General features: G+C 38.5%; 1 protein-coding gene and 1 long non-coding RNA gene across 5 annotated transcripts in view; one reads left to right on the forward strand and one right to left on the reverse strand.

Moving 5' to 3' along the window:
* The window catches only part of LOC138007103 (protein FRA10AC1-like), a 119,129-nt gene that overhangs the window by 52,206 nt on the left and 42,923 nt on the right, over positions 1–24,000 (forward strand). For 3 of the 4 annotated variants that reach the window (XM_068853829.1, XM_068853828.1, XM_068853830.1), the window contains exons 8-10: positions 1,532–1,616; positions 11,945–11,990; positions 19,471–19,529. In XM_068853829.1, the coding sequence (XP_068709930.1) occupies positions 1,532–1,616; positions 11,945–11,990; positions 19,471–19,529 (190 nt within the window). The remainder of the gene's footprint in view (positions 1–1,531; positions 1,617–11,944; positions 11,991–19,470; positions 19,530–24,000) is intronic. The other variant, XM_068853831.1, reaches the window with a different exon arrangement.
* Positions 9,030–12,457, reverse strand: LOC138007104 (uncharacterized). Its single transcript, XR_011123999.1, has 4 exons — positions 12,293–12,457; positions 12,119–12,162; positions 10,884–10,936; positions 9,030–9,706 (listed from the first exon to the last, which is right to left on the reverse strand). It is a non-coding gene; the product is annotated as an uncharacterized lncRNA (long non-coding RNA).

The raw sequence follows: 24,000 nt of genomic DNA on the forward strand, positions 1-24,000 counted from the left end.
ATAAACACTCAGCTTTAAGTTTATATCCCTCCAATGCTTGACTTGAATAACTGCAGCTATATTATGTTAAACCGGGATTGAAACCAGGGAAAAATGCAAGAAAAATATATTTTCCAAACCTTACCTGAACATGAAAAGCATTGACTGTCAAGAGCTTTGCTGACGTAGCATGGCTGTGTAGCCATATCGAGCCACAGAAAGAGTGCGAAAAATTAAGCCTTGTTCAGGTGTGAGTTTGAGTGTCTGGCCTGGCTTGAGCCTGCGATCCAATCAACAACCAGTCCTGGGTTAACTTAAAAAAAAAAAAACAGCTGACCTCAACCCCGCGATATGGTCATGTGATACTGGTCAGTGGATACCTTGTTTTCAAGGGTGTATGCTGTAAACTAGTTACAGTGTCAAATGGAGTATTGCCTTCTGGATGAGCTCTAAACTTGAGCCCATGATGTGGTTACGTGTACTGGTCATATTGGCATACATGAAGGGGTGGACGGACGGACGGACGGACGGACGTTCATGACGTCGTGGCTATAAAACCAAATTTTCTCACATCGATGGGTTACCATATTTTCTTAGCTATGGTGCTCCGCACGTGCGCGTGCGCTATAAAACGCGAAGGCATGCATGAAATGAAACTACCTACCTCTTCACCTCAATTTCATGCACATTGCACCAAGCTGTGGGGTTATCCGCCACACGCATTTCTTGAAAGGAGAGAAGTGTTTTGCACTGTGTAAATATTTTGGTTTCTCTCTTCGTTTGCAAAAAAGCTCCTTGCTGTAGCAGCTTCACGACAAAAATGTGAGAGGCATCTGCGGAACCGAAGGGACAAAAAGAAGACAAAAAATAAGAAAGAGAATGCAAGTCTTGGATGAGATTGAGGATATCAAGGAAAAGAAAAAAAGGGTTTAACTAAAATAATTTTCACTGCCTTGTGTGTAGTCAGCAGATTATTTGAGTGTAAAAGCTAAAAGCTGAAGAAACTGGGCAGCTGACTCTTGTCGGCACTTAGCAATGCAGCCAAAGATACATGTAAGACACTACAACTGCGAGAAGTTGAGAAGAAACTAAATAGAAAGTCAGAAACTTTGAAAGGCTGCTGTAACATTTTTGTGAACAATATGATTTTTCTATCTTCAAATACTATTTCTGTGACTGTTTTCATTTCAAAAAAGTGTTATTACGAAAAGTTGTATAGTGTGATTAACCGTGGCTGGTCTATTTAAAATTCGCAAGTGACTTCCAAGTGTTTTAGCTAATTGGGGTGTTCAAAAAGGGGACCAAGAATGTCATTTTATTGAATAAACTTTAGTCCTTGAAAACTGTATTTTGTCTTTGAAAAGTTCTTGAATTGTATTTGTCTGAAGTTGTACGAACCATGATATATTCATAATCCATATTGTAGCCATAAAAGTAAAAAAACAATTTGAAAGTAAAAAAAAGACGAAAAGGCTTTAAATTAATATCCTGTTACATGTATATTTAAAAACCTTGTTGTCCAAATTGACTATGTTTTTTGCATAATTTTCAGGGAAAAGAGTCTGGCAAAGAAGTATTATGATAAACTGTTCAAGGAGTATTGCATCTCTGACCTTAGTAGATACAAGGAGAACAAGGTATTTTGTCTTTTGCTTCTCATCTAGTTGACACTTACATGTACTGGTATGTCTGTCTGTTTTGATGTGAGATTTAAAAATTAAAGTTAGTGTTAGGAAGCAATAACATTTGCACCTTCTTATCCCACAACCTTTTCCTTATTTGGCGGTACTCAGATCATGCAATTTTGTATTTGGCAGCACAGCTACCATTTACACAGCCAGCATCTTGCCATTCACCACTTTTTGTGAAACTGCAGGTTTACTTAACACATTTTATTGAGCCCCAATATGAATTCATCAGGCTTAACTAATGAAGTGCTTTGCCTCCTACTGATGCAAAACAACTTGCCCATTATGGGATATAGGGAACAACTTCTTGCTTTCCTTTTGATCCCTCTTTGGACTCACATCCCATTGTGATACCAGTGAACCAGCAGGCAAAAGGCAACACACTGATGTCCAGAACGTTTCTGGGTCCAATACCATTGATCAGGCAGGCCACAATAGTCCCTCAATGGACTCTGATGTTGCTATTCCATACTGGCAAGTACCATAAGCAATGTCAAAACCAATACCAATAAGATGGTAGCGATCAAGAACAAAGATGCGTTCTTGTCAACACTGCCTTCTCTCCCACAGACCTGGCACAAATGATAATTTAAATCGCAAAACTTAAATCATTTGCTTTGCACTAAGCCAGCCATCAGCAGCCGATTCCCTCCAACAACAACTTTCAGACCCTCAATGCTTCTAAAACGAAAAGTGTACTTGTAACTGGCAAACGTCTGGAAAAGAAAGTTAGTTAGATTGAGCAAGTCAAATCACAGAAATTACTTGGGGTGAAGCCAGACAATCATGTCAATTTTTCAATCTTATTTGTTGTGGGATATAGATCAATTGAAGCCTTTAAGTGCTACTCTGGTTCTTTATTGACTCTGAGCTTTCGCCGATCTACGGCATCATCGAAACCTGATCCCTGATGATGCCGTAGATGGGCGAAAGCTCTGAGTCAATAAAGAACCACAGTAGCACTTAAAGGCTTCAATTGATCTATATCCCACATCACGACATGCTGCTAAAGGACACATTCAAACGATCTTATTTGTTATTATTAGGATATAGGGCCACTGGTTTATCACAAGTATATGTTATGTGCTACCCTCTTTAAATAAAGCTGACTTACTTTTGAAATTCGCAGGGGAAGCCAATTCGTGTTAACTATGTTGGAGTGGGAAAATTTTCTCATGGGTGCTCCCTTTCTGCTCTTAAGCCAAATTCAGTCCAAAAAAAGGCTTGGCTTGGTAGCTTGGTGGGCTCCTTTATATCCCCCTCTTCCATAATTTCCAAATTCACCCCCTTGGTTTGGTCTCCAAAAATGACATTGTTAAGTGGTGTACTACAGTACCTGTCATTTGTGCCATCTGAAAGGAACCCTGAAAGCTTAAGAGCACCTCTCAGCAATTTTTACCTAAGACCGTGCAAGATAAAAAAATCGAAAATTGCCAAACTTTGTCACAATAAAGGACCACCAAAACCATTTTTAGAAAAATACGTTTTAGTTTGTTTCCATAATTATTTTACCTGGACTGTGACTTTTTCGGTATGGGGTCTTGTGAGCGAGTGAAAACGACTCCAACGTGTCGCTTGTTTGAATCGCTCTTTTTGAAATAACGAATGAGTAACTTGAAAATCAAAACAACATGGCACAGCTAGAGTAGTTCATTCACCCTTTAGCACTGTTAATGGTACTATGTACCAAAACTGGAATTTTTTTTTTACTTTGCGAAATCTGCAGATACTACCTATTACAGACTTACTGTCAAAAGCAGAATACCCGGCCACAAGAAATGGACCCTAAAAACACTAGTGCCGCAGTGCTGCCGTGCTGCCGTGCTGCCGTGCTGCAGTCGTGTTGTTGGATATACCACGTTCCCCAAGCACCGTGCCACTGCGGCACTAGCCAGTCTACTCAGCTCAATTTAACCCTAAGTCAACTAAGGCACTGCGGCTAGCGTTGCAGACGTAAATGCTCCTTTGTGGACGGGTATGCAGCAATCTCTCCAATTGTGAAATCGAGTAAGAAAGATATGTAAGACCATTTAATCATGTAAGACTGCGAGCTCTCACTTTTTCAGTTGTCCCTGAATCGAGTACATTGATCAGCACAGCCGGATTGTATCACTGCCCGTGAAACTAACGGTTATTGATTTCTTATTAATTCATTGCTTTTGAAGGTGTTTTTGAGATAGATGACATAATTTTGGGTACGAAGATTTGCCCACGTCATCGTGGAGATGTAATAAGAAAAATTGCGCCTGCCCAGATGAATGGGCATCCCACATGGCAGTGAAAGGGGAGTGTGGATTAACCTTTGCTCAGTTTTAAAAAGTTGACTTGCACTTGACTTGCCGTTCTAGCGAAGTTACAGCTATTTATGACTGAAGTTGTGGCACGGTGGCGAAGTTTTAGTGGGCTTCCAGTTCTGTCTTTTGGCCAAAACAATTGTTTGGGCTATTGCGGTTTCCGTGTTGAAGAAAGGATTCCTATGCACCCATATTCTTTTTTCAGGATCAGCTGTGTCGTTACATTGAGGGATACGTGTAACTCATTTTTCAGGCATTTTTTCGCATCAACTCTCAAATCCTCATGTTCTCTTACCACATGTTCCTGAATCTACGTCAAAAGTCGAGAGAAGACTTGGTTTGAGCCACCTTAACACACACGCGCTAGTTTCTGGATAGTGTAAGCATTAGTGTTTTCGACACAGACAACGGAATTAGCATACTTGTGGTCAATAGAATTCACTAAAACCCACAGACCACCACGCCATGTGGACCGTACTTTCCCTTTAAGTTGCATCTATGTAGCGTGTTTATTTATTGCAAGCATGTATGGATCATATGTCCCTGTATTTTGGTTATTTTGGTAGTTCGACGGTGAAGTTATTCACAACTTGTTTGCTATTTTTCACGAAAGGAAAACTGCATTCGTTCAACCTTCTGGTAGGTGAATGCAAAACAAAAAGCATCGAGTGAAGTGTGAGGTCTTATAATGAATAAAAATCCTCTTACAGTACGTGCCTCGTTCTTGAGCTGAAAATTCAAAAGAATATTTTGCCTTGAACGAGGCATCAAGGTCTAATTTCAATAAAAACAAAAGAATATCTAAATGGCGGCCATTTTGGAATAAGGTGTATTGGCGCACTTTCGTCAGCAGTTTCCTCAATTTCCTCGTCACTACTACCTTGAAGATTTTCCAAGGATGGCACAACAAAAGCAACTGTAAAATCGTAAATTATGTAAATTTAATTTGTGTGGAAAATGTCTTCTTTTTGTGGAACGTGAAAGGCCGATTTTATTTCCTGTGAATTGTGAAAGGACCAATTTATTTTCCGGTAACCCCCCTTTGAGACCTTTATTGGCCACCCTTGACAAAGTCAGCGCATGCAAAACCATTATGGACATAATAAACCATTTTGAGCTTGATATTGAGTGTTATACAGGAAGTCACCCCAACAGCTATAAACTCCCATATATTTTACCTTGCGTGCCCGAAAACAAAAAGAACCTCCCATACGCTCAGCTAGTACGAGTATTCATAATTAAATGTGGGACTATTCTGAGACAACTGAGGTTAATCTGTCTATGGTCGTTAAGCTATCAAACACTCTGCATAACAAATAAAACAACCTACCCAAATCCTCTCTCGCCTTTCGCAACAGCGCATCGAAACTTATCTTGTTCCGATACTGTTCACCCCCCTTGCCTTCTTCATTAAAAAAAGCAGCCACACAGTCAATAATGACCTCGTCATCTGGAGCAGCCTCAGCCATTCCGAGAAAAGACCAGAAAATGTGAGAAGACCTTGAAGACCTCGAATTACCGGTTCACAGATCGAAAAGTGGGGTCAGGTAACTCAACGGAAACGAGTCATTGTAATTGGATGCAAAAACAATCACATTGTAGATTCACTGTCAGAAATTGTGTGATCATTTACCATTATGGCAAAACCTTAATCAACCCTTACATACTTTATACCTTACTTAACGTTACTGTGTTTTGTTTTGCATAATGTATTGACCTGTATGACGTCTATGAGACAGGAGAGGGCAAATGAACGGTACCACAATACCGTGAAGGACCTTCTTTTACCGAATACCGTCAGCCAAAATGATGAAAAACCGCATACCGTCAGGCTAGATGATACCACGATACCGCACGTAAAAATTCAAATTACTGAAATACTGCATGAAAAAAAGCTCAATACCACAATACCGTAAACCCCAATGTCCCCCTCTATATCCAACAACACGGCTGCGGCACTACGGAAGCAGTGTATTTAGGGTCCATTTCTTGTGGCCGGGTAATCTGCTTGTGACATTAAGACTGTAATAGGTAGTATCTGCGGATTTCGCAAAGTGATTTTGTGCTCTGTAAAGGAGGATACCTTTCTTTGCTTGTTTTGCAGGAATGGTCACAAAGTGAATTAAGGAAACTTGTTTGTATAGAAGTACGGAATGGAATAAATCTCACTAGTATGCAAATTTTTATGTCAGTTATTTTAATTACCGGATATTGCACTTTTAAACCAAGACAGTTAAATTTCAATGATATATTCCTCTTGACCTACAGTAGTTCCAGTAAATATAAAGTCTTGAATTGTTCAGTGAATAAACCGAGATTAGTGTGTATAATTTCAATATACCTTGCCTCTGCTTTGGTGGTCAATGGTCGACTTTTGTTGACAAACAGCATGTTGAAATTGGGTCTCAAAAATCCTCTGTTTCATTTGCCCAAACATTTTATTGAATTTAATTGCAGCAGAAACATTGCTTATTCCAGTGAATATAGTCTCGTTTGAGAAAGCCATGTACCAGAATGCTTTTTTGACGGTCGAATTTCGCACAAATTTGGCACTCTGTAATCAATCTAAAAAAGGTTAAGTTTTAAAATTCGGTCAAAAATTCCAGTTTTGGTATACGTACTGTTAACAGCGCTAAAGGGTGAATGAATTTCAGTAGTTATGCCATGTTATATTGATTTTCAAGTTACTCATTCCTTAATATTTCAAAAAGAGGGATTCAAACAAGTGACATCTTGGATTCGTTTTCACTCACTCACAAGGCCCCATGACGAAAAAGTCGCGGTCCAGGTAAAATAATTATGGAAACAAACTAAAACATATTTTTCTAAAAATGATTTTGGTAGTCCTTTATTGTGACAAAGTTTAGCAATTTTCGATTTTTTTGTCTTGCACGGTTTTAGATGAAAATTGCTGAGAGATGCTCAGAATCGAAGGAGCCTCAAACCAGTTTTAACACTTTCAGCAAACTGTACTATTTTGAAGGATTGAATCTACCCAACTTGTCATGTAACGGCAAAGTTGTGATACCATATGAGGCACCAATAGTTGCTTAACAAGACCCATTCATTAATGTGACATATTAGGTTGCCATGGCAACAAAAGAGTCACCTAAAAACACCTTTCATTTGGTCTTGAATGCATATAATTTTTATCTCGAAAAGGAAATCAGTGATCCCAGTTTTTTCTTGCTAGAGAGAGAGTAGCATGCTAAGATAAAACTCTCTGCAAAGTTAAAGAAAATTCTCAGGAGCAGATTCATAGCCACCTTCACAATTGGAAGATTTTAAGGTGGCTCTATATCTGCTGCAGAGAATCTTTTTTTACTTTGCAAAGACTTTCATCCAAGCCTGTGCAAATTCTTGAAACCGGTTTGAGCCACCTTAAATGCAAATGTACCCATAGAGCATTTCACCCTTCAATACATTTCGTCAACATTGCCATTTCCCTGGTCACTGAACATGGTCAAGTCTGTTTTTTGATGAAGACTAGACCAGTTAGCCCTCCTTATTATTCCAGTTCATCATGAGGAATGGGAATTCCTGCTATTTTGACAAAGGCCTCCCCTTTGGTCTCCGTAGTGCCACATTTCTTTTTAATGTACTTCCAGATGCCATACAGTGGTAAATATCATCATAATGGTAAATATTGCCCTTGCCCCCAAGATAACTTTTCACTTAACACAGGTTCTTGAGTTTATGGGTGGCACCATTGTTTCCATAAAAATGCAGGCCCGCTTTTGTGAGGGTAAGCTAAAAGAAGACAGGGCTATGCTTTCCAGTTGGTCTACCAAATGTAGTTGTTTTCGGAAGGACCTGCAGTCCCTTGTTTGTGCCTTACAGTTTTGCCTGCTGGGTCATTCTCCTGGATGCGCCTTTCTTTATTTGTGGAAATCTCCAAATTCTGAGGACAATCAGCCACTATTATCCAGTCTTCCATGGAGAACTTTAAAGTTGCTTGGGATATGTGCTACAAGAAGAGCTAGGGCAGCAAGGTGGTGACCATTTGAGGGAAAGAAACAACCTTTTAGACCTATCATAAATATTTGAACCCACAAATGGCCAGCCCCCAACATCAGTGGCTTCATACAATGTAGTTCAGTTGGTTAGAGTGGTGCACTGGCATTGTGAGGTCACGGGTTCAAATCCTGCGGAAGTCCTGAATTTTTCAGTCTTCTCAACTCATTTGCTAAAATTGCATTCATAACTGCGAGGATTATATCATTTCATTCAAAAATAACTAGCCTGGCCCCTGTATTATACTATTTTAAGCATGTAACTTCGTATACTAAGTAAAAAAACATTGATATGTAGGTACGGTAGTAATAATAATAATAATAATAATAATAATAATAATAATAATAATAGTAATAATGTGTAGAAAGGTGGATGAAAGCATAAATCATATTGTGAGTGAATGCCCTAAATTAGCACAAAAGGAATATAAAAGGAGACATGACTGGGTGGGTAAGAAGATCAATAAGAAGTCGAGAAGGTAGTGAAATACCAGGATCTAGCAAGAGAATTGAAGAAGTTATGGAAAATGAAAACAATGGTAATTCCTATTGTAATCGGAACATTTGGAACAGTTCCAAAAGATCTAAAGAAGAGACTAGAGAATATTGGTATAGAGACCAAGATAGACGAGCTTCAGAAAAGTGTTATTCTGAACACGGGAAGGATTCTTAGGAAGGTCCTACAAGGTTGAGGAGACTTGTTGTCACCAAGCTTCCTGGAGTACGGAAGTTCCATTGGAAGTCCAATGTGCGAAAACAAGATAATAATAATAATAATAATAATAATAATAATAATAATAATAATAATAATAATAATAATACAGTAATAATAATAATAATAAACAGGATGACCAGTTCATTTATAAAAATTGCTATCAATATGGGTCCTGTGTAAAAATAAATGAGTAAATAGTTTTAAAAAATAAAAACATTAATTAGGTATATAGGTAATTGGAATACATTACATAATTATCATCAATAAAAGTAGCCATTTTATAAACAAAACTACATACAACCATTAAATAGGGTAGCCCCCTTATAGAAAAAGGCCCTCCTAGTCAACTTGAGATTGACTTTATTAATAGATAACCTATCCTTAGACCTAGTGTCAGTCATGAATATCATAAGTTCGCCGTCGTAAATAATCTGAGAAATAACTTGGAGCTTGTCCTTCAAGACAATTCTTGACAAGATTGACAATGTTTTTCTCTTCTCGTCTTAAGAGGGTCCCAACCAAAACCAGAAGCCATATCTTGAGTGGACAAATGCACGGTCTTTAGCACTATCCTAGCAGCACGTCTCTGCAGGCGTTCCAACTCTTCTTCAATTTCCTTACCACAGCCATGAAAAACAGCACAACAGGATTCCAAATTTGGTTGTATCATTGATTTATGCAATTGGTTCGATGCTTCAGTTGTTAATGCTGATCTAATTCTTGAGAACATCCCTACTGTTTTAAAAACTTTCCTCTTCACATAGTCAATATGCAGATTAAAGGAAAGACTGTTGTCCAAAACCACGCCTAGGTACTTAAAGGCATCACAGTGTTTCACAGATTCTCCACCCAACATTATGAGCCCTATCTATGTCTTGGCGACATAGTCTCTGTGGGTGCCAAAAAGCATGAACTCAGGCTTCTTTAAATTGAGAATCAGTTTATTTCTAGACAGCCACTCATACAGATTAATCAGTTCCAAATTTAACTGTAACTCAATCTCCGATATTAGTGGAGCTGAAAAAAAGATAACTGTGTCATCAGCATACATCATAACTTTACAGACATCAACACAGGATGCAGATCATTAATATACAACGTAAATAAATCCAGACCAAGGATACTCCCTTGAGGCACTCCACTTAGAACAGCTAAGGGACTCGACAACTCGTTATCCAGGGAAACAGCTTGAAATCTGTCGAATAAATAGCTCGTAAACCAATTAATCGAATTTTCTCCAAAGCCAAATCTTCTGGCGTAAAAACTTAATGCCACGTTGATTTACAGCTTCAGATAATTCTGCAAAACCATATGTATCGCTGTTTCGATTAGATCTTTATGTGGCATAGGATCTTTAGCGTTGTTGAAACGCATGTCGCATTTTGAAGAATATTCAAATTCTGCACTTAAATATTTAAGATGATACGGCTGAGTGCATCCGACGCAAGTTGCTCTTCCTTGGTTCTTTCTGATGGTTTTACTGCATTTGAAGCACTTCAAAGTTGCAGGCCCATGGTTCTGTAATACATCCCCACAGAGGAGTATTAAGTTCAGAAAAAGCACATCCTTAGCTAGATGAAGTACTGTAACTGAGTATTACAACAAGACATACATGTACTATATTAGTCTTGTAACTCGAGCGCTTGGCCCAAAGATGAATCGAGACACGAGGTGAGTCAAATGAGACAATTAGCGAGGTATAATTGGGAAACACTTGAAGACACAGAACCAGAATGATTGTTATCCCTCCTTAAGAAAAAACTCCCAAGAATAATTGCCAGGAATAGATATAAAGTAGTTGAGTGGTGACAGACCCTTGTTTCCGGAGAGAACCCGAAATGTCAAGTTATTTTATTTGCCAAATGCACACATTTTTTTTAGATTGTAGAAAATCAGAACTTGTTTCAAATTTTAAGCTTATTAGGTTCTTGTATAGAGGGGGTGTAAGTGACAAATTTTAGCCTAACAGGTTCTTGAACAATAGGTTTGTACTTGCGTGGATTTACTGTATCATTCTATCAAGTATGGCCTGACATCTGTTGCCTTCTTAGAAAGATTGTGGAAACCAGTGCATTGGTGGAGGAGTCGCTTTTATTTGTAGGAATGATTGGAAGATCACATGTCTCAAATTGGATAATGATGTCGAGTGCCTTTGGAGTGAGGTGTCCATCATCAATTCTATATATGTTCTTACCTCACTCTACCATCCTCCAGATCTGGTCTATGCAGAATCTGACTTACTGATCTCTGCAAGAAAAGAAATAAGCACATCAAGGAAGGAAATAAATACGACCAACAAGAAAGCATCATTAATCTCATCCGCAAGAATCAAATGCAATCCATTCACCACGAGAACAGAAAACATGGAATTGGATCAAAGAACTGTTGGGAGGCTGTGAATAAAATCACAGGAACAAAGTGTAGTAGCCAATAATAATAACTTTATTTAATAATAATAATAACAATAGCCAAAATGTAAACTCCATTCTAATCCCAAGTGCAATCAACCAGTACTTCCAAGAGATGAATCTGATCTGGCATACTTCGTTTCTCAGCTGATTCTCATACCACCTGGTACTTGTATCCTCGCTCTCCACTGACACACTGTCCAAGGTTCTTAGCACAGCTGAAGCTCACAACCTCTGGTCCAGATGGGTTTCCCTTTTTGGGTATGGAGACATGTCTTTCATCTCTTGGCTCTGGTGACCATGAAGTTGTTCCATCAGCAATAATCTGTGCCCTGTCTATGGAAACTTGCCATGTGTCCCCTATCCCAAAGGAATTGCCCTTAACTAGGTGCAATAAAATGCGACTGATTTCTCTGACAGAAAAATATTTCATAACAGTTACGTTTAAGTTTGAGCTGTCTAAAGTCTTCAAGTCAGATTTCCCAAGTCCTCAAGATGCAATTGAATGGCCTATAAATTAAGAAGATTCTAAAAACCACAATGACTCTTGTGAAGTCCCAGTATTATTGGCTGAAATGGTTGGATAGGGATCCAGACTTTATATGGGTCTATTCATTTGACTTCAGTTAAGCATTCAGCACTATTCCTCATGACATCCTCCTCTCTTATAAACTGAAGGCATTCCCTGCTCAACTTGCCCACCAATTTGTGTCTTCTCTCTCGATCTGTGTTTGTTCACATTAATTTTACTTTGATAGTGAATCAATGAAGAAGCCACTGACCCTAATACTATGGTTCAGCTTCTGGTAACATTTTTTCTCAAGATTATACATTTGTTTTGTGGTAGGTTGCTTTGAGATGGAGAATTGAAAAAGAAGTTGTTGAAGGAAAAGGTGACACTTTTTTTACATGGAGGCTTTTAACATTGCTAACCTTTAAACCTGAGTGCAAGAATTCCTAGAGATTTTACAGTAGACACCCCATTTACCTGACTTGTGGGTGGAAGTTGAAAGATACTTGCCTTGAAGTGTAATCATGATTCTTCGAATATACATGTTTGCAGGGCTATATGGGATAATTAAACACATATACATTTAGCCAAGCCTAAAAGCGGAGCTCCACATGTGGAGCAATTAAATATGTGAAGAATGTGAAACTGACTGTGTGGTTCACTTATTGACAACAATGTATATACCTTTTAGGTTACTACAATTGATTGATATAAGTAGAAGATTAAAATAGGGGCTATAGCCATGCAATCAGTCAATTTACCAGTGTAAAGTATGGTATGGGGATATAGGTTGTGGTGGTTGAATTATGGGTACATTAGTCAGTCATATCCCATAGACTTCCCATATGTTTAAGTCCTGGATGATGTATGGTATTGGTATGGGACTTCATCAAAATTACCCATAGCAATCCCTACCTAGTTGGTAACCTGTCGGTAACCTGTTGGTCACCTGTTGGTCAAAATCTTTTAACACAAAAAAACACCCTTTCAAAATGGGCTGTAAATGAATTTTATTGTGTTAACGACCTTCCTGTAGGTTTATGCATTCTTTGTGTAAAAATGATAACATTGCTATGTGGGGAAAGCACCGTTGCCGCATAAGAAAAGAAATTGCTATCCACCTTACACGGATCATTACTTAATACAAATCAAAACCAAGTGTGGATTCAGTTCCCATTCGCTGTTGCCAAACCTTGAAATTGAAAAAGGAATTGGGGGCAGGAGACTTTAACTACCAAAATTTGTTAGCTAAATAATGAAGACATGTCATGTCAACAGTCCAGATAAAATTTCTCTAATAAGGGATTCACTTTCCCCCACTACTGTCTTTTGCCTCTCCTTTGCTATTAATTCTAGCTATCTCGTGTGATATTAATTCCTCACCCCTTTGTCCCAAAATTATCATTATCGTTATCATTATTATTATTATGAAGTGACTTAGAATAACACTTGACGATAAAAACTTGCGACAAAACGTTGCTTAATAACATTGTAAGATTTAAAAAAGTAACGATAAAAAGCTATAAAGAGCTTAAATCGACGACGTTTTGACGTTAACATAACGTCATTATCAAGTCAAGAATGTATAAAAATAAGTTCTATGAATACTAAAACGAACAATAAGAGAAAATAATTTACGGGTTAAACAAAAAGTTTTGCACGTATGGAGTCCGTTTGCACGTTCAGATTAGGTTTGAATTTCTTAATATAAAGCATTTCAAACACTAAACAATCAAATTTGCCTTGGCACTTTCTCAGAATCTGGAAATGACTCTCATTCAAATTATCCCTCCTGCCATGCGCTTCATAAAAATGCTTGCCAATTGCAGAATTTTTGTGTTCAGCGACACGTTGAAAAGGTGTCCGGCTGTATAGCCGACATAATCTGCATTGCACAGATCACATACAGAATGAGAAACAATGCATTGCTGATTAACAATTGACGGCTTGGCTTCTTTAGGTTTTAGGTCTTGTTCTAATTTCTTGCTTACAAAAACTGGCTGCAAAGCGAGGCCAATCTTATTACTGAGATCATGCACCTGCCTCCGAACAGAATTAGCTGAAACCTGATCTTTGAATGGTAGATTAATTCTGACTATGTTGCTCTCGTCAGCATTTCTCTCCGCTGTGCCTACAGAAGGTTTTCAAGAAACAAAATTGGAAATAACAGAATCAATAAGACTCCAAGGGTAATCAAGACGGCTAAAAATGGAGCGCAATTTGGCGCATTCTTCATTAAAAGCCTCTGTTGTGGAAGATAGCGCATAAGCACGATGTAACATTGTCTTTAATAAAGAGTCTTTATAGCGTTTATCAGCATAACTGTGGAAATGTAAGAGCAAGCCAGTATTGGTTGGCTTTCTATCGACTTGAGTTTCAAGTTTTGTTCCATTCTTGATGATATCAATGCCGATGAAAGGGATCCTATCATCAACAGGAAGCTCCATCGTGAATGATAGACTGGGATGTAGGCCATTCAGGGTAGTAAGAAACATAGTGGCAGTATCAGTATTTGGCATTCTTGCAAGAGTATCATCAACGTATCTTCTGTACAAATGAGGCATCAAGCCATCGCGTGTGAGTTTCTCTTTGAGGTGGCACATGAAGACGTTCGCCATTAGCGGGCCAAGGGGGGAGCCCATAGCCACTCCATCCGTTTGCTCATACAACTGACCAGAAAGGTTTCGAATTTCATCAGCAAAATCAAAAGCATCGGTAATTGTGTACATCTTCCACAACAGAGGCTTTTAATGAAGAATGCGCCAAATCACAACCGCAGAAATAAGTTTATTTGTAAATCGGTTCTGTAAAAAGACGTGTTCCTGTTGCATTTTAATGTTGCGTGGATGATACGATTGGAGACCGAGAAAAGCCTTCAAAGACAGTTGCATAATAAAGAGTACAACCTAAATATCACTGAAACAGACCTCATACAATAGACCTTATTCAAGATTATGTAGCCACCATGTTGGATTTGCTATTATCATGCAAATTAGCGACACACTTCTGAGGGGGCAAAGAACACAAGTTTGAGAGGTTATAACCAACATCTTAGCTACACAGATGATTTGCTTTACATTCATTGAATGTTTATCACCTAAGCAGTAAAATACAATCATTACACAAGTTACTTAGACGTTTTTTTTTGTGAAAAATGAGCAGATAACGAAGTACAAAGTCAAAATGTCAAAGGCAATCAAAAGATATAAAATTATTATAAACAGCACTTACCGTAGCTCTAAATACTAAAATGGACTTTTTATAATGTTATTTCAATATTTCGACGAGCCGATTTTCAGCAATTTGCTTTTTTTCCAATGTTTGCCCCCCAGCATAACACATGGCTAAGTTTGCATGACAATTTGAAAACCAACATGCCGGCCATCGTGAATAAGGCCTATTGTTGGAAGTTTCTACCAAAATCCAGCTGTTTCAATTTCCGGGGGTTTTGTATGAACTGGTGGATGGAGTTGCTTTTTTATTGCTCATTTTTAGAACTAAATGTTTTAGTAAGAACTTATTACTTCAATTTTTTTAGTAAGAACTAGAATTGTTGTGACCGAAAGAGATAAGCTTAGAGCTCACCAAGGTCAGCTGTTTTTTTTGATGTTGACCGCTGACCAGGTACTGGTTTTAGATTAGATTGCACCCTCAACTCCGGTTAACTCACATTAACATAAACAAGGCTTCATTTTTCGCACACTTTCTGTCGTTCGACGTGGCTACACAGCCATACCACATCAACTATAGTTCTTACACAGTCAACGCTTTTCGTGTTCATGTAGAAAACGGTTTGGAAAATGTTTTCTTTCTGCATTTTTTGCTGGTTTCAATCCAGTTTGACATCATGCATATGATGGCTGTGGTCCACACTGGAGGGTACGCAGTTATTCAAGTCAAGCATCAGAGGGATATAAACTTTTATTAAAAACTGGATCACTGGATAATGCAATTCGAGAGTTTTGATTGGCTAAGCCATCATGGATTATGAGCCATTATACCATGATCTACAAACACGGCAAGCATATGCATGATTTTTTGGGCCTTTTAATTTTTATTGTAGTCTAGTTTTCTATATTTTGGGGGCGTTTTTAATAAAACAATTATTCCACTCGCGCTTGTTGGATATGAGATGATTATAGCCAACTTGGCGCTATGCGCCTCGTTGGCTATCTATCATCTCATATCCAATGCGTGCTCATGGAATAATTGTTAAAAGCTGAGTGTTGCTTAGAGCTGCTGTATTGCAATTTTTGGCATATCTTTAGAAGCTCTGATAAGGTTACATAATGCCTAGAGGACCTATGACTACAACAGAAACAAAAGGAGAGCGAAAGAGAATGGCAACGACAAAACAGAATACAAGTAATAACTCATACTTAGTGCAAGAAGTTACTCCACAAATTCTTTGTTCAGGAATGAAAATCGATTTATTATTGTCAACTGGAAGTAAATAACAATCATCTCTACTCCTTTGGACATAAAGAAAAGTTGATTTAATTGTTTGTTTGTTTTGCTCTAAAATGCAATGGAACAACTTGAGTGCTTTTTAATCCGTTTGCCCAACTGGTTTTCGATGTGCCTCGACAGTGGCAAGAAAATTTTGCCCTTATGTTATAAACACGTAATCACAATGATTTCTGGTAAAATTAGGGGGAAATTTCACTAACTTTAGTTTTCAGCTCGTCCTTTCTTGGTTGCATTTTGCCGATTCTTGTTCCAAGCCAACCTGGCGTGTTTCAATGAAATACGTCAAAATGTGAATGATCTCGTTTTCAGAGATAAAGTGGAATAATTAAAGTACATCAGAAAAACACTTCTTTGACCTTGAACTGACAAAGTTCTTTTTTGTGCCTTCTAGTTTTAGGGTGATTCCTATTTGCTGGCTATTGACAGTTGCCTCTGAAATGGCTTTTGTCCTTTTCCATTCGCTCGCTGAGGGTGTGCTCATTTTCTTTTATAACGCGTGCGGTGCAAGAAAAATTCATTGCCATACTGGTAAATTCCAAAGTAAATTTTCACTCAAAAAACCGATATCATACTCATCGCTTCATGATTCATGTGATATCGGTTTTTAGCGTAAAATTTACAGTGGAATTCACTACTTAGGCAATGAAAATGATCTCATTATTTGAAGCAGCAACTGGAAACATCAAAGCACGGACAATTCCAAACCTTTCGCTTTCACTAACCCTACAGGCAGTAAGAATAAATAACCAGGGAGCTCCTCTTTTAGGCTTGGCTAAATCTACATGTATTTTAGTAGTAGTGAAGAAAGTCTGAAAAAAATCTCAAGTGATCAGGTCACCGTTGGCTTGATAGCTTAGTTGATGGAGAAGTGCAGTGCAAATCCATGGGCATGGGTTTGAGCTCTGTTCAACCCTGGATATTTTTCAGGCTTTCGTTGCCACTGCTTAAGTTGCTGCTTAACTGGGATGAATCACACTTAAAAGGACTTATAGCTAGCTCCTTTAAAGTCTGTTACCATGAGTGAGAACTAGGATTAAACTGATTTAGAGTGGGAAAAGCCAAACATAGAAAAAAAGAAGCAAACAAATGTGAAACGGAAACCTGAAAAGCACGCAGAAAAGGAAAAACTGATTGTTATTATTTTGTCGACCTTTGAGGGGGTTATAATTGTACATGTGTATCATTCGGATATTTGCATATAAGTGGCTGCTATACATTTACAAATATTGAAAGATAATTTTCATGTATCTAGGGTACCTTACTTAAGACTTGCACTCATGATATCTTGTAATCAAAACTGCTAGCCTCAGCTGTTAAGAGTTTCCCCATGGGCTGGTGAAATGGGCTCATAGATTGGACAAATTTATATTGTTATCTTTTCAAAGACACTTTTACAGAAAACCATCCATCTCACCTAACACTGTCAGTTGATGCTGTCAACAGTGTTTGTCAACAGCACTGGTCATTAGTACCATTCACATAGAACGTAGGGGAAAAGGCAAAACGAATGATGAATTTGACTTGATTTACTTTCATTGTTAATTTCAGTTTACAGTGTCCCCAATTAGCGCTCTAGCGCTAGAACGACTAGACACTTAAATAAAGTTCCTTTCCTTTCCTTTCCTTTCCTTTCCTTTTTAATTGATTAATGAGTCAATTATTTTCCTAATTACGGTCAAACCTCTATTATCCACACCTTGATTATCCGGACTTGCTTCTCTGGTCCCATTTTCTTTTGCAGATTAAATTAGTCATATTTTATGATCCACATCAAAACGTTTTTCCTTCAAATTATGAGATGAAATTCTGGTTCAAACTGGATTTTTCCACTTCAAAACACACATCTGTATGTGTTTTATGCTCACATGTGCCATAACTAATGCAGTCCATTTCACTGAGGTCTGATTGAGTCAGATTTGCTGCGTTGCTAAGAGAAATTCCATACTCCATTAGCTCAATCAGTGTGGTTTGAATTCGTATCAAAATTAAGTCATCATTGCCACAAAACGTAAGTACTCTATTCTTTCCACAAAAGGTAAACAGTCAATTATTTTTCATGAGGAAGCAGCAGATCTGCAATAGCCATGAAATCATGAAGTTCGCTGACAACTCGGAGGGCGGTGAAGGACAAGAACAAAAATCATTGAAAGTTGCACATAACAAACAGCTTGATAAAGCCCTCTACGCATGGTTTATTCAGCAAAGATCAGTTTTGTTTTTGGTGCATTAATATTCATATTTTCAATTATCCGGATAATTGTCCGGATAGTTGAGGTTTGACTGTACCATCGTAAATGGTTTGAACCCAGGAGTCATATCATAATTGAGCAAAGTACGATCGTCCAGGTGAGACACAAATACCATGGTGATGGCAAGGAATTAGAGACTGTAGACAAGGCTAAGATTCTAGGCATGACAATTTCTTGTAATCTAAAGTGGAATAACCATGTACGTGTAAATGGATCCATCAAAACAGCAAATAAATGGCTTTACTTTCTTGTCCACCTAAGTAGGCATTCTGCCAGAAGATATAGTTAATTTCTATTGCACAACAATACGACCTGTTATGGAATACAGCGCGCAGATATTCCATCATGCGTTGGCCGCGTATCTTATTGACGATATTGAAAGGGTGCAAAGGCGCACGCTATTCTTTATCTCCCCGGAACTTTCCTATCTTGACTCCTTAAATAGGCATGGTTTTGCATCACTTTTCGACAGAGTGTGTTAAGTTATGTGATAGTCTCCAATCCCTTAAGGCACCATGCGGCTTACAATACGAGACGGCAGCGTGGTTTTAATAACCTACCGGTTGTGCACCGATGGTTGCAAGCATTCGTATATTCCAGCTATGTGCACGCATGCAAATCTAGGGCTTTAGCTAAGATAATATTTTTATATTTAGTTTGTTGTTTTGTTATCATGATAGCGGTATATTGATATTATATATATATATCTATGGCCTCTCCTTGCTTATAATTTTTTTTTTTGTTATTTGTACAACTTTTTTTTAACTATCTATTTATCTCCATCTAGTCCTGAAGTCCTCCTCAGGATTACAGTCACCCGAACAATCATACTTTACTTATTAATTCCCAATTCGCATTTGTCTTGTGATGTAGTCTCTTCTACCACATTGTCAGACAAATGGTAATTAGTTTATAATTATGACGATGAACAACCACTACCTTTACAGGTGTATTTTGGATGAAAGATTGAAATGAATCTAGTAAGAGTGGTTGTATTTAGTTACATCAAAATTTCAGGAACTTTTTGCATGTTTTTTTGATGAAATGTTGGACTCAGTTTTATCCATGTCTGTCAAGAAAACAAAAATAAGAACCTGTGGAAAAAGAATGAACGTTGCCCACAAGATAATTTTTTCTTTTCAGGTCATTTTGTGTGTGGCGATAAGAGATGTGCACAAACACAGGGACTCTGCAGTTGGGAGGTAACTGTTATGAAATTTAGTGACACTTTCATCAAAGGTGTGGTCTAGTGTCAGTGCAGAAAGAGATACTGTACTGATCATATGATGATATTAACAGGACACTTTCAACATCTCTCTCTCTCTCTCTCTCTCTCTCTCTCTCTCTCTCTCTCTCTCTCTCTCTCTCTCGACCTAGTTCCTTCCAGAACACTGGGATCAATTCTCAACCTTTTTTGAGGCTTTAACTACATGTACCGTAACCTCACACTGGCAGCCTCTAAACTACTAAGTTATATTGGGAAAATACCACGCCCACTGTCTGATAATAGCTAAATTGTAACGCAACACATGCCAAAGTGTGACATTTATTTAGTGAATGAATGATAACCAGAGATAACGAACACATGTTAATGAAACAAAGGATAATTATGAGCTTTAGTGGTTGTGTCATGATAGTTGATGAGATAAGGGTAACCCGTGTTATTGTATTTTGATATTGCATAAACGTATTGATGGAAAGGCTTTTAAGCCAGATTGAAAATAAAATAAAAACGCATATGTTAGCCAGAAAGATACAGTCCTTTTGATCAGGAACCAGCGCCGGGAGATATTCCTGCACGCTTGGTCCTACAAGCCGAATACATTTTGACTCCAGAAGAAGTGGCAGAGCTTGTAAAAGCAAAAGGAAAGACGAGGTGGACATGAGACCAAAATTCTTCCCGAAGCAAAGGAGATTGTTGCATCTGGACAAATGTACACCAGAAGCAAGACCGAGATTTATGAAAATTGAAGGGAAGTCTGGAGGAACAGTTAACCATGGAGCCTTAAACAGCTAGATGAAGAGATTTTGAATGGCCTCGTAAGCGTGGAGGTCATAACCGACAAGGACGTTGCAGAGGAAGGTCGTACTGCTGGCGATATGAAAGGAGAAATAAGCACAACAATTACTTCCTTGAATTTGGGTTGTGTGTAGTTTTTATAGTACAGTAAGAGCTACTCTATTGGTATTATCATGGCAATGTGAAAAACAGGAATACATTAGTTAAATGAAAAGCGTTTGTTAATACTGTGGAGATTAAGGGTGCCGATTTGGAAGATGAATTTTTGTTCCAGATTCTTGTGGTTTTCCGTCGTATCTTGATGTAGGAAAAGGCCGCAGATAGCCATGTTTTGTTTGGAGTGGTTAGGGAGATTAAAATGACGATCAACTAGTTTAGATGCATCTTTGTCATTCTTCTGAACATTACTCAAGTTAGACCTTAGACCCAGGACTGGTTGTTGATTGGATCGCAAGCTCAAGCCAGGTCAGACACTTACACTCACACCTTAACGAGGCTTCATTTTTCGCGCTCTTTCTGTGGCTCGACGTGGCTACACAGTCATGCTACGTCAGCAAAGCTCTTGACAGTCGATGCTTTTTGTGTTCAGGTACGGTTCGGAAAATATATTTTTCTTGCATTTTTTGCTGGTTTCAATCCAGGTTTAACATAATATAGCTGTAGTTATTCAAGTCAAGCATTGGAGGGATATAAACTTAAAGCTGAGTGTTTATTTTTAATTTGTTTAGGGCTGCTTTTTGCTCTGAATTGCAGTTTTTGGTATGTCTTAAGATTTTTAGGTTCGAATCTCCTAAGGTTGCAAGATGCCTGGACGGCTTATGTCAGAAGAACAGAAACGAAAGAAGAGAGAAAGAGAATGAGAACGACAAAATGCTCACTAGTAATACAAATGTAGCTTAAAGTTGGTGGAAGAAGTTACTCCACAAATTCTTTTCTTGGACGCTAAACCATTTGTTATTTCTACGGATGAGTTATTTCAAGTGGATGCATATTTCTAAAACGTGGTTTAGTCGTTTTGCTGTTTCGCTTGCTGAGGATTTGCTTGTTTTCTTTTAAAACTCTTGCGATTCAAGACAAATTAAATGCCTAACTGGTGAATTCTGTGGAAAAACTGATATCACACTCATCCCTTCATGATTCATGCGATCAGACGGTTTTTCAGGCAGCAAAGAAAATGTTACATAACTAAGCAATATCCGGGAAAACCAAAAGGCGGAGAGTTCCAAAGCCTTTTATTTTCACTAATCCTACAGCTAGTAAGAATAAACAAGCCGGGAGCTCTGCTTTTAGGCTTGGCTTAATCTATATATTGTATTCCAGTTTTTCATGTTGCTATGTTTCCACCAATAGTGTAGTTCCTACTCTACTATAGAAACTACACACAATCCATAATTCCTCGATTCGTGCTTACGAAGGGCTAATGCTTGAAGCGTCAGCTTTTACAATCCCTGTACGGTGGTCAGTTTACATTATCAACTTTGTTGATAAAACTAAATTTTTTTGTACTACTTCCCCTCTGATGCAGCGCCACAGTTTCTTTAGAAACAACCCCCTTAATTGCTTCTTTGGATGACCTTCTGAGGCCTAAACGTTTAAGTGGTCATCATCAAGAGCACAAGAGAGCACTAATGCTAGTGAAAGTGCGCAAGTTACTTCAGCCACTTTTCAACCTAGTATGCGTTTCAGGCTTCCAAAATTAGAGGCAAAGGGGTTTAATGGCAAATTCGAGGAGTGTGAAGAATTCTGGGACTGCTATGAAATTTTCATCCACTCGAATACGGCCCTTTCGAGTGTTGATAAATTTTCATATCTTTGTGATCTCTTTGGTGGAGCCGCAAAATGAGCCGTTGCCGGACTTGCCCAATGTTTCTGCTCGTCTCATTTTTTCTATGCCTAGATATTGTCACATCACTCCACTTCTCTTTGATTAACACTGGTTGCCAGTGACCCTGCGAATTGTCTTTAAGATCTTATTGTTGGTTTATAAAGTACTTCATCAATTAGCTCCAAGCTATTTAGCTGATCTTATCCCAGTGATGCGAGAAAAGAAGCATCATAATTGGAAAATGAAGGATCTGTTTAAGGAACTTTTGACTGAATATGAATTGAAGGAAGAATATTGTGTCGCAACTATGCACGGGATAAAGACAAGGGGGAATGAACAGGGATAGGATTGACCTCTGCAAGCGCCTTACTGGTGAAAACGAACAATTTTTGCATATTGCAATGGTGGGCATTGGCCCTGTAGTTGTGAGTGTTAGGGTGCTGTTTCAAGAGTTGTGCAAATAAGGCTGACTGGGATGACGAGTGAAAGGATGAGGAGAGGAAACGTTGGATTGGGTGGTTGGACGATCTAAGAACCGCAAAGGAGGTCTCTGTTCCCAGATCTGTGTATCGCATGTATCAAGGTCATGTCAATTGTTCCCTGCATGGGTTTGCTGACGCCAGTATCAAGGCATTTTGTGGTTTATTTCGTGTGTGAGGCCTATGGTGCTGTCCATGTGACGCTGCTGACTCACCACAGATGACCATTAAGATATCCCATTAGCTTTTGTTATCGTGTGATCAAATTCTAACACTAGAACAAAGACTGGAGCAATTTGATTTTAATTAGTGCAATGAACAGATGTCATATTTGAAAGTTATTTACCGATCATAAGAGTCATACAGGATGCGGTGTCTTTGCTGTCACAAAGGAAAAAACACTGCCACAGTGCAGACCATCATAAAATCAGTATGGAATCAAAACTAAAAGCCTTTGACTGGAGGTCAGTTATCTCGACTGATCCAGAAGAAAGTGTCCAGCTGCTAAACTCGAGGTTGTATGCAATGTTGCACGAGAGCTTTCCACTAATCCGTGTCAAGGTGTCACCAAGAGACCCTCCTTACATGTCCCCCTTTGTTAAACACCTTTGTAATATCAGAAATCATACTGCACACCGAGGTAGCCATGTGGAAAACCTGATTCTCCAGGAGAAAATCAGGGAGAAGCATAGTAGAGGTTCCAGAGGATGGGGGGAAACTGCTGACCGAATTATGGGGAGAAAATCACAGGGAACACTTGTTAGTTCAGTATTATCTCCAGATGTCATCAACGTACGATGTATATTTTCAGTCCATTAATATGGATTGCACCTATGAAGCTCCTGAGCCTCTTAAAATACCTGTTGGAACTCGTATTCCAGTTGTGGATGAAAATGCTGTTAGAAAACTGTTAACACACCAGAAGAGAACTGGATCTGGACCGGATGAGTTTCCATATTGGTTCTGGCGTGATTATTCCCATCATCTTGCACCTGTGATTATGGCAATCTTCAACAGTTCATTAATTCATCAAGCTGTTCCAACATTGTGGAAACTAGCAAATGTTTCACCCATTCCCAAAGAATCCCCTCTAACGGAGTGTAATCAGCTGCGACCAATCTCATTAGCTACCGGTAATATCATAATGAGGATCTTTGAGCGGCTTGTTTGCAAACAAGAACTGTCTCCTGTGCTTAAGGATGAGATCGGCCCAGACCAGTTTGGAAGGCCGCAGTACATCTATGGCTCTAATCAAGTGTCAACATTATTGGCTAGATTGGCCGCACAAAGATGCAGATTTTGTCCGGGTCCTATCATTTAACTTTAGTAAAGCTTTTGATTGTTTCCCA

Source organism: Montipora foliosa, chromosome 6 (genome assembly GCF_036669935.1).
Source record: "Montipora foliosa isolate CH-2021 chromosome 6, ASM3666993v2, whole genome shotgun sequence".
In the NCBI taxonomy this organism is placed as follows: domain Eukaryota; kingdom Metazoa; phylum Cnidaria; class Anthozoa; order Scleractinia; family Acroporidae; genus Montipora; species Montipora foliosa.